General features: G+C 37.8%; 1 protein-coding gene across 5 annotated transcripts in view; it reads left to right on the top strand.

Annotated features, from left to right (window-relative positions):
• The first annotated feature begins 1,330 nt into the window (after positions 1-1,330).
• The window catches only part of LANCL1 (LanC like glutathione S-transferase 1), a 40,015-nt gene continuing 29,343 nt past the window's right edge, over positions 1,331-12,002 (top strand). The window contains exons 1-3 of one of the 5 annotated variants that reach the window (XM_077154980.1): positions 1,331-1,464; positions 2,546-2,642; positions 5,834-5,951. In XM_077154980.1, the coding sequence (XP_077011095.1) occupies positions 1,445-1,464; positions 2,546-2,642; positions 5,834-5,951 (235 nt within the window). In that variant the 5' untranslated portion in view covers positions 1,331-1,444. Of the gene's footprint in view, positions 1,465-2,179; positions 2,369-2,545; positions 2,643-5,833; positions 5,952-12,002 lie in introns of those variants that run through there. The other 4 variants (XM_077154981.1, XM_077154983.1, XM_077154984.1 and 1 more) reach the window with 4 other exon arrangements.

The raw sequence follows: 12,002 nt of genomic DNA, 5'->3' as shown, positions 1-12,002 counted from the left end.
TTTGGCCACTTCTCAGAGGTTCAGGTGCTTTCTTGGGTTAACAGAGTTTTCACTACTTTCATTCCAATATGGCTGAAGTCCTCATAAACAAAGGAAATTGGACACGGAAGTTTGGAATAGAAGCCAGAAGTCAGTGGAAACCAGAGGAATAGACACAAGGAGGGAGAGATTGTGGAAGCCCTGAAGAACTAAGACACTCTCCTCCCATCTTCTTCTTCTACTCTTTTTTCATTTCTGTTCAGGTACATCCACTCTCTTACATTGCCTCACTTTCATTGTCAAGAATTTACTTAAATATCACACTCCTATTTAGTTGCTCTGTTCTAGTTTGCTAGCTGTTGGAATGCAATATACCAGAAACGGAATGGCCTTTAACAAGGGGAATTTAATGAGTTGCCAGTTTACAGTTCTAAGGCCGAGAAAATGTCCCAATTAAAACAAGTCTATAGAAATGTCCAAAGGCAGCCAGGGAAAGATACCTTGGTTCAAGAAGGCTGATGAAGTTCAGGGTTTCTCTCTCAAGTGAGAAGGCACATGGTGAACACAGTCAGGGCTTCTCTCTCAGCTGGAAGGGCACATGGCGAACACTCCGTCATCTGCTAGCTTTCTCTCCTGGCTTCTGGTTTCATGAAGCTCCCCAGGAGGCATTTTCCTTTTTCATCTCCAAAGGTCGCTGGCTGGTGGGCTCTCTGCTTCATGGTGCTGCAGCATTCTCTGCTCTCTCTGAATCTCTCTGAATCTCCAAAATATCTCCTCTTTTATAGGACTCCAGTAAACCAATCAAGACCCACTCAAATGAGTGGAGACATGCCATCCCCTAATCCAGTTTAACAACCATTCTTGACTAAATCACATCATCCAGGGAGATAATCTCATTACAGTTTCAAACATACAGTATTGAATAGAGATTATTCTACCTTTATGAAATGGGATTTATATTAAAACATGGCTTTTCTTAGGGGGCATACTTCCTTTCAAACCAGCACATGCTCATACAAAGATCTTAAGTAGGATAAAAATGATAGGAAGGATTTAATAATTAAAGAAAAATCAATTGACCAAAATACCTCACTTCCTTTTCCTTTTCTCTCTTATAATAGAGTTGCTGCTCTGCACAATCTTTCAAAATATGAAGGCTACCCAAATTAATATTCACTGAGGACCTATACTAAAAGCCTTTATGAATTTGGTAAGGGAAAGAATGGAGCTGAGAAGTTTTCTAAGAGGACAATTGTTGCAGTTAGAAAGAATAAACTGAGCCAGAGTAGGAGCAGATATAGAATTAAAGGATGGCAACCACAGAGGGACAAACTTGGGAGGGGGTGGCGTCTCAACATTAAAAGCTTGTGGATAAGGTACCATCTTGAAACATAAGGGAAAGAAAGAGGGAAGAGTGACTCCTTAGGACTTCTTAACTGAACTCCAAACTCCTCTGAGCAACAGAATGGGCCTAATCTGTACCAGGTGGGATTTCAGTTTAAATGAAAGGAACATTTTTAAAAGAATGCAGATTGTGAACATTGAAATTGAATGTTGTGAATCTCCTACTGCTGGTCTTCATTGTTTATTAAAAGTTGTAGTCTTAATTATAGTCCAATTTAACCTGAAGAGTAGATTGTACTTCTTAAGAGCCATGATTTGTGTTTCCATTTAGTTTTCTTGAAATTTGGTCAACTGTCACTTGATACCCTGTCCTTTGGGTGCTCACGTCCCCAGGTGAGTGCCTTTGAGTATAAATTATTTCCCAAAGGCATTAAGAAATCTCTCCCTTTACTATACCCTGATTTTTGTTTTTGTAGTTTGTGATGGTTTGGTTTTGTTTTGCTTTTTGAGAAATGAAAGAAAAAGTTTGGAAGGTCTCTGGAGAAAAATTATCCTGCCCAATTTTATTTACTCCAAGCAACAGGACTATATGTTCCCTTCTCAAACAGTCATTTCTTTCTCCAAGTAAAAAACTTCTAGTTCCTATAAACCATCTGGACTTAAATTTGTTTTCTCAAAAAATAAAAAAAAATTAAGGAGCGAAGAAAGGTCGGAAATATGGGGTACCTTTGCATGTTATTCTAAAATATATCCCCACCTTGTCTATCGCTTAGAAATCACTCTCCTGTCTCTTTAACAAACTGAAAGTGAGAAGGGGGCAGGCCTTAGCGGGGCAAAAGCTCTGATTGGTCCCCCTGGCAGGAAGTGGGAGGTGAAAGTGCCGCTTCTGTAATTGTCCGAGGCAGCCGTGTGACGGACCTGGGCCTGACAGGGCTGTGGGACACCGGAGCCCTTCCTTCTTCGGATTGCGGCGTGGGAACGTGGGGTGCAAAACGGGTTCCCTTTTTGCCTGTGGGTGCGGGACCCTAGCAGCCTTCTCGCGGAGGTGCCGCGCCCTAGGCGCCTGGCCGCACTGGGCCTGGGGTCCACTCAGACCGTCCGAAGTGCGCGGTTGCCCCGGAGCTGCAGGAAAGGAGGTGTTGCTGGAGCGCCAGCCGCCGCCCTCGCAGCTGGGTCGCAGTCCCTGTCTTAACCAGGACTCTCTTTTTCCCCTGTTCTGCAGGCTCGCTTCCGGCAACATGGCTCAAAGGGCCTTTCCGAATCCCTATGCTGATTATAACAAATCTCTGGCCGAAGGCTACTTTGATTCTGCCGGGAGGGTGAGTTTGGGATATATATATATATATATATATCTGCCTCCATCACCACCTCCCCTCCTTTCCTTGGGAAAGGAATTCTGTTTTGTCTGAAAGAAACGGATGAGCATCCCCTTAAAAATACAGAATGCTAGGGGGTATATATACACTCCATTTTAAATTTATAAATACGCATTAAAATATATAATTTGATCGCTAGTATAATGCTGGATTTCGATAAGAAACAAGGACTTACTGTTAATATTATTTGGAATAACCCAAACCGTTGATAATATGTTTACTGGTAGGTTTTGGATTTTCGTTCTATTTTGGTTTGCTTCTCAAAGAGAGATAATGAGTCCTAATGATATTCAAGCATACCTTTGTTTATCGTGCTATGATTATACATGTTTTTAGAAGTGTAAATACAGGAGTAAACTGGGGTATATGGTAAGGACATCTTTAAACTGAAAGAAGGAAGAGAAATTTGGAACACAGGCCTGAAATCCTTTGTACCATATCCATCGTAGCTTAAAGAATTAGTAAATTAAACTGCACCTCATAAGACACTGCAAAAAAGAACCTGGATGTAAGATATCAGGGCAGAGGCCAGTACTTTCTCATGCCCCTGTGCAAGGGAGTACAGTTCATTTTGAGAAATCCTAAGAGTTCAGAGTGAAAAAGTGATCTCTTTTAGTGAGTGCACAAACAGTTTATAATTTTACCAGACTATTTCTTCTAAATTTGCCATACAAAAAGCACTTTACATGTGATACAGTAGGCTTAACAGTTTTCATCTGTCAGGTTAACTTTGTGTGGCTTGGTTGGTTCTTAAAACATTTGTCATTATAGATTAACTTGAATCAGTAATGCATGTAGGAGGGAAAAAAGACATGGAGAAGAGGTTGTAGGATAGACCGCTACCAAAGTATACGTGGAGTTAGGGTCAGTCTGATTATTTGAAGATCAATATTGAACTGCCCAAACAGAGCTTTTTGTAATTGTCTTCATGTCAGGTGACTTTCTTTTGGCCATTTGGGGCTGCGTTTTGCCTAGCCCTGCAGATCCTGGAGCCAAAATATACGTCTGGTCATGTTGGAGGAGGACATGCTGCTTCATGCTTACTGGGCAAAGAGAACACTTGAAGGATGTGTCTTAATGATAGAAGCTTTCAAAAACCTGGAGCTGACTATTTAGAATGCTTAGAAATTAAATGCTTTCACAAATTTAACTCTTTACTCCTAAGGGAGAAAAAAAGGCATCCATAAATTTAAACCATTGTCCCCTGGCCCAAAAGTAATAATGTAACTTACTGTCTAACACATGATTTTTTGAAAGGTCCCAGAAAATAGTTAGAAACTAGCATGCTACTTCTAAAAGTATTTAATGTTGAACACAAAGGATTGGACCCCAGAGATCTGTCCTCTTTAATTTGTTAAGCCCAAGGTTTCAGTAAGAGGCTGATCTGTTCTTTGGCATCGTTCACAAAAGCTATTAGAATGTTTCCTTTCGAAAGCTCTTCAAATTATTGCTAGAGTTTGAGTAATTCGATGGTCTGCCCTAAGCAGTTTTCTCCGGCAGGTCCCCTTTATTGGTTGCAGTATGTGCCAGAGAGAAAGAACACTTCCCTTCCTGAGTTGTTCTCATTGTTCGTGGTTTCTTGAAGTCAGGCCAGGCAAGATGATAAATTATGCATGATCTATGTGCAGAAGATGACATGTTCTTATGTAGATGTAGTCTTCTCTCTAGTTAAGATTTATAGACCTTTTATATTAATATTGAAGTATATTTTATATTACGAGATGTATTTTCAAAAAGTCTTAATGGTTGGCAGAAGTTGTTAAATAACAGAAGCGTGTCTGCCAAAAAATGCAGATTCCTCTTCAGATATGCATAATAAATATGAGGGGTCATAGTGGTGCTTCAGAATAAATAATCCAGACATGGTTGGTAGTCTCATTTACCTTATCAGAGATGCTCCTCATAAGTAAAACATTGTCTTTTATTATTATTATTGTCATTAATTCTGATACTCTTATTTTTTCAGTGTTATGATTCTCTCTTTAGCAATGACGTCATGATGCTAACTGATAGTTGGCTAGGTTTCATTTTCCACTCCTTACCTGGTGAAATAAAATATTTGTACCCCTGTAGCATTCCCCAACATTGTTTTGAAATTTTACTGCTTTGTGAAATCCAAGTTTGGGAACTATAACAGATTCTTAAAATTATTGAGGGATTCATTTAAGTGACCTTTTAAGAGCCTTGATGATTCATTATATTCACAACTTTAAAAATGATGTTTTAATCCCCTTTAAGAGAAATAACAATGAATGGTGGGCCTCTCAGGTTGCCCAGTATCTGCTAGGCTTTCATACAGATGTTCCTAGTCCCAGCACCCCAGCTTTATTGTCTTCCAATCCGTATCCAAATTATTACTTATCATAGACCATTGGCTTTCTTAAGAATAGTAAAAGTGTCAACATTTACATCCCTGAATGCCAGAGATGTGTGACATGCAATCTCCTTTGATCCTCCAAGTACCTTTATTTTTATTATCCTGACTTTATGGTGGTAATTGAAGCAGACAGAAATTAAGAGTTGAGCAAGATCATTCAGCTAATAGCAGACAAGGATATGCCAGACTCTTTATTGAGCAATATTTTTTAAGTCCCTCCTTTTTGCCACATGCTGTGTTGGACAAGGGTTTTGTGATTCTAGGTTTGACATTCTTTCCACTCTGTGTGAGACTTCCTTTTTCATGACTGTTTTTATTTTTGTTTTTCTTAAATTTAGCCATTTTTTAAAATAACAAAAGCAATTAAAATGTTTCCTTAAGAGACTGACATTACTGCTGCTTGAATCTTAAAAACACCAACCATCTTCTAGTTTGTGCTTAATATAAAACCTTTCATCATACAATTATAATTTAAAATACTGGTTTAAATAACAGATGATCCCCATGAGGTAAAAAGTACTTACAGCCAATTTATCATAAATGGTCTATTTTAGTATTTAAAAATTTTATATAACGTAAGTTATGAAAACATAGTAGTACATTTGTTTTGTTGAGTTGTTGTTTTTATGGTTAAGAGTAAATAATTGTCCAGTTCTCCCAAGTAGAAAATATGGCCTAAGTATTTTTGATAGCCTGTGGTCCAGAAACTTAACTGCCCTCTGTTTTTTTATATTCTCTTTCCCTTTAATATCTACAGCTGACTCCTGAGTTCTCACAGCGTTTGAACAATAAGATACAGGAGCTTCTTCAGCAAATGGAGAGAGGTCTGAAGTCAGCAGACCCTCGGGATGGCACAAGCTACACTGGCTGGTCAGGTATGGAGTGCTGGCTGAGCTGGCACAAGCTTTGGCTCTCAATGCCAAAATGGCACCTTTCAAGAGCTGTCTGACCCGTAAAGGCATCTTGTATCTGCATATGAGTAATTGCTTTTGGGAGAGTACCGTGCTCTCAACCTAGCCTTAGTATCCTTTAGATTTTTTTTCCTTTTTTTTTTTTTTTGTTATAGCTTAGACAGAATTAAGGCACTGTTAACTTCTTGGGAGAGCTGAATACATAGTAATAGGATCTTAATAGACTGAGTGTGCATTTTATGTGTCCCCAGGATCCTTTTCGCAGTGGGATACATACATGAAATACATAAGCTAAATCCCACTTCAATGGAAAAACAATCAGCAGTACTTTTTGTGTTTTTGTGTTCAATTCTTTGTCAGGTGGCAGAAAGCTTTCTGAGTCTTTTACATTTTTAAATAATGACCTGGATTTAAAGGGTGGTAAGCAGAAAATATTGCCTGGCAAAAAGTTTGGATGGCTGCTATGCTTGTAGGGAGAAAAATTGAGATTCTGCACCACGTTATTAATTTGGAGATAGAATTTTAGTGGGATGAGTTGAAAAGAGTACCAAGTTTGTGAAGCAAAGATGATTATCATAAGAATTAAAATATGTCTTGAAGTGTCAGTTTTTAAAAAAAAATAACCCACATAATAGAGACCCATATATGAACACAAGATTGAGTATAGATTCTGTGAACTAATCCTTCCCTATAGTCATTACTGGTTGGTTTGCGTTAGCTGTGTTATCAGTTACTGAGAGGTATTTTGAATGCTTGGGAAAGGTTTAGGAATAGTACATTACTGACCAAAAGGTGAGAGAAGGAGAAACCAAAGAAATAAAGAAAAAGATCTGCAATTAGTTAGCTTATATAGGGAGACAGAAAGAAACTTCATATTCTTGAAGAAAGCATGGTTTAGAGACTCACTATTTCCCATTTACTTTGAAGAGTGGACAAGGGGTAACACATTTGCAGCTTAAGGAATTTGAATTTGATTTTAAGGCAGTGGTGCTTATTATGAAAATTCAGATTCCTAGGCTTCACAGCAGCAATTCTAATTCAGTAGGTCTTGAATGAGGCCCAGGAATCTTCATTTCACAAGCACTTAGTGATCCTGTGGCAGATGGCGATCTATGGACTGCATTTTGAGAAATTTACTCATAGCAATCTCTTGGCAATCCTCTTTTAATAAAGGCAAGTGATTCTTTCCTAATGAGGATGAGAAAGGCAGATAAAATCAGAGTAAATTGATAATTTCTCAGGGATGTTCAGGGTCAGTATTTTTTAAAACAATGGAATGTATTAGATAATGTCTGGCCATTCCTGTTATAGTTCAGTTTTATGGTATTTGTGGATTTTAGAAGCTTAACACAAGAAATGTTGAGATGAGAATGAAATGAAAGTATTTTGCTACATAAAGAAAGCTATAACTCATTTATTGAGCATCTACTATGTTCTAAGAATCTACCTAATAATAATAATACTATGTGTGTGTGATAGGTTATTAATAGATTAATCTCTATCAATTTATTAGATTCATATTCTAGTAATATTATGTATGTGTGGTGTTATTGGTAGATTAGTCTCATCAATGAGCTTTATTATTCTTTATTTAAAATTTGGAGGATTTGAGTAAAACAGGATAAGTACAATGCATTGTTTTTAGCTTTCTTCTTGACTGTCACATTGGAGTAGTACATGTTCTAGTTAGCAAGCTGTCAGAAGACAATATACCAGAAACAGAACGGCTTTTAAAAAGGGGAAATTTCTTAAGTTTCAAATTTACAGTTCTAAAGCAGTGAAAATGTCCAAACTAAGGCATCCAGGGAAAGATACCTTGGTTCAAGAAGGCTGATGATGTTCAGGTTTCCTCTCTCAACCGGAAAGTCATATGGCAAACATGGTGACCAGGCTTCTTGTTTCATGAGGCCCCCGCAGGGTGTTTTCCTTCTTTATCTCCAAAGGTCTCTGACTGTGTGGGTTCTCATGGCTCTGAAGCATTTTCCAAAATGTTTCCTCTTTTAAAGGATTCCAGTAAACTAATCAAGACCCACCTTGAATGGGTAGAGTCACGTCTCCCTCAAATCAAAGGTTAATACCCACAGTTGGGCATGTCACATCTCTGTGGAGATAATCTAATCAAATTTCAAACCTACAATGCTGATTAGAGATTAAAAGAAATGGCTGTCTCCACAGATGGGTCAGGAATAAAACATGGCTTTTCTAGGTACATAATCCTTTCAAGCTGGCACATTCTACCCTCTGGACCCTAAAAAAATAAATGTTTTTGCCATATACATAATACATTCATTCCATCACAATATCAGAAAGCCTTAAACCATTTCAGTAACAATAAAAATGCAATACAAAGTCAGAAACAGTACAAAATCTCATCAGAGTCAGCTGATGAGTCTGTCCTAAGGCACAATTCTCTGGCTCTGGACCTGTAAAACTCAGAACAGGTTATTTGCTACCAGCATACAAAGGAGGGACAGTCATAGAATGCATAGTCCCATTTCCATAGGAAGAAGTTGGAAGGAACACAGGTCACCAGACCCAAGCAGTTTCGAAAACCTGCAGGACAAAATCTCCATTAGATTTCAAAATCTGAGAGTCATTTATCTTCCAGCCTTTAGAAAGTGGTAATTCCATCCTTTCCAAGGGCTTATGCAGCAGCCCACCTCTCTGCAAATGCAACCTTAGGGAACGTTGGGGAGACCACTTTTTTTTGGCTGCACCCTCTCCAAGCATCAGGGCTCCACCCGGACTCTCTGCCACCTTCAGGGTACAAGCTCAGCCCCTCCATATGGTTGCAGCCAGGCTCTCCCTAATCCCCAAGAAATATGCTCCACCCTCTCCAAGGCCTGAGGTGGCACAGCTCTTCCATTGCAATGAGATGGAAGGCCCATCCTCTGCCTTTGGGGCAAACTCACCTTCTCCACATACTCTGAAACTTTTTCCTAAAAAGTTCCTCTTTTAAAGGATTCCAGTAAACTAATTAAGACCCACCTAGATTGGGTGGAGTCACATCTCCCTCTAAAAGTTGATACACACAGGGCAGGCAATGGTGGCTTAGTGGCAGAGTTCTCACCTGCCATGCCGGGGACCCGAGTTCGATTCCTGGAACCTGCCCATGCAAAAAAAAGTTAATACCCACAATTGGCTACGTCACATCTCTGTGGAGATGACCTAATCAAGTTTCCGTACAGTGCTGGATAGGGATTAAAAGAAATGGCTGCCTCCATAATATGTATCAAGATTAAAACATGGCTTTTCTGGGGTACATAATCTTTTCAAACCAGCACAGTACTTAAGGCCCAGACTTTTGTCTCTTTACCTAATACATTTAGCATCTCTATTCCACACACACACAAAAAAGAACTATAGTAGTTGGCTAGACTTAATTTCAGGAATGGTTACAGAAATAATGATTTAAACTTCCAAATACTTACTCAGGTGAGTTTAGATTTCTAGGTATTAAAAGGTATCTTGATTTAGGGGAGAAAGAAGTAGGGATTAATTTCAAGTTTGAGTTAGTACTTGTGTTAAGAAAAGCCACCAGCCAGGGCCCTTGTTGCCAAGGCTAATTGATAGACTAAAACTTAAACTTTCCTTGGAAATAGATAAATTTTACTCCAAACTAAAATGGAAGTTTGTTTTTTTCTTTTTTTGCAGCATGGGGTTTCAGGTATCATCTCCTTTGAATACTGATATCCTTCAACCTTTTATCTTTAAGTGTCTATGATATTCATTGCTGGGTCTGGAAACCAGTTTACGTGGCAAATGTCTGAAGTACATTGGCATACTAAGCCGTTTAGGATGTCTTCAGTTGCTGATTATTTTATGATGTAACGTAAAATGTACATAAATTTGCTGATGGCTTTTGAGGCAGAGTTCCTAATGTCTCCTAATCGAACATTGTTAAAAAGTCATTATTCCCACATGAAATGGACTGTCTCCTCCAGTGTTTTGAAAAGTAAAGTGTTTCCTTGGACTGGTTTTCAGACAATATGGAGAGCAGAGAACTCTGATTTGCAGAAAAACTGAAACTGGTTCTACCACAAAATATCATTATGTTAATACCTTATCCTCACTTTATCTTATATCTCACCAAGTGTCATCTATTCATAACTGCAGTTTTATTACAGAAACATACATTCACAAACATCTTAACACATTCAAAATTCTAGATATTGTGTGCCAAAGCAGCGTTTATGTAACTAAGTATAGATTGCATGCTACTTTGTGTGTACCCGATGTTATTTTTCAAAAAAAAAAATACTTTTTAAGAGGTATGGACCATATTTAATTTTGTTCAGCTCCAAATTCATGTAATATTTTTACAAATATGAATTTATTATTTCTTCCTGTTGCTAACTAGTCTGAAATTATATTACTTTGGGAAACACTAATGCATTGTAGAAAATCTTAAGAACTTATTTCTCGTTTCAACATTGATATTTATTATTTATTGTCAGTATACCATGAGAGCTTTTGCAGATCATCATTATATTATTCATCACATACTTTGTATGAGAAAAACTGCATAATTACAGTTAGTTAGAACTTTAAATTACTGTTTTATTTTCATTCCCCACCAGAAATGTAATCTGATAGTTAATGCCTGTTTAATTAGAATTAGGATGAAAAATAGAATTAGGTTCAGCTGCATATGCCCTGAAAACCAAAGTAACTGTGGCTTAAATAAGATAAAGCTTATTTTTCTCTAGAGAAAAGCAGTCTAGAGCTGACATGGTGGCTCAGGATGTCAGCAGGAACCTGGGCTCCTTGCTTTCTGTTCCATCATCTCTTAGCCACTAGTTTACACCTCTTGGTTCAAGATGGCTGCCGAAGATCCAGCCACTTATATCAACATTTCAGGCTGCAGCAGCAAGGAGGAGTGCATTTCCTCCCTTTACAAAAGACTTCCAGGAAGTCCCACTTAACTTTTCACATTACTTTTCATTGGCTGAAACTTAGTGACATGCTCACACCTGTTAGCACGGAAGGATGATAAATATAGTCTATTAGCTGGGCTCCTGTTACTAAAGGAAAGGGGAGAATGGATTTTGGAATAAGACCTAGCAATCTCTGCTGTAAATTCTATATGAAAAGAAAAATGAGGCTCTTCTTTATTCTAACATTTTGCACAAGGCAATGAGCCTCAACTTCACTTCTCCATCTGCAAAAGGATCTCTAACTTCTGTCTACTTTTTGGGGATTTTTGTAGGGATAAATTTGCCAATATTTAAGCAATGTTTTGCCTACTCTTTATTTCGAAGGAGACTCCTATTTGGATTTTGATTCAAAACACCTTAATTCTTTTTTTAAGTTTTGTTCATTTCAGTAAATAGTAGTCTTTTCATAAAGCCTGCCAGAGAAGAGAAGTGTTACAGGAATGCCAAATCATCAGTAACTTCTTTAGAGCCAAGTATAACTTAGGAAGGGACTACAACTGATTCTAAACTTAATACTGTGAAACATTAATATTTTCTCAGCTTAATTAAACAGTTCTTTGCCTCACCTTTCTGTGCCAAACTCTTTTCTCAAACTCATATTTACTTGTCACAGGATTGTAAATTCCTTGTTTTGATTTTAGCTTGCATCTATCCATAGTAAACCTCATAGTCTGATGTCTATATTTATGCTTCATGACTAAAGAAAGCTACAAAACTGTGCTGCCTACTTCATAACGCCTCCTTTATACTGTACCTGGATTTGTCTCAGTTGTTCAGTTGATCTTGAAAATGAAAAGACTCTGGTGAAGAGATAAAGTATCTATGTGTGTCTAATATTACATATCTACTTACAATTGAAAAACTGGACTGCCATTACTTTGTCCCATTCTCTGTCTTATCATCAAAAGTTGAGACTAATTACAACAGGGTAGTTACTAGAATTTCTTCTAGGGTACTTCTGCAAGGCATTTGTGCTTTGGAAAATACCCACACATTTAAAGCTATATTATAATGTTGATAAGTACAAGTTTATATAGAAATTTTTGAAAAAGTAAATCATTGCTTTAGATAGTACTTT

This window comes from Tamandua tetradactyla, chromosome 3 (genome assembly GCF_023851605.1).
Source record: "Tamandua tetradactyla isolate mTamTet1 chromosome 3, mTamTet1.pri, whole genome shotgun sequence".
Taxonomy (NCBI): domain Eukaryota; kingdom Metazoa; phylum Chordata; class Mammalia; order Pilosa; family Myrmecophagidae; genus Tamandua; species Tamandua tetradactyla.
Note: the sequence above shows the minus strand (reverse complement) of the source record. Positions and strands in the feature narration are given on the sequence as shown.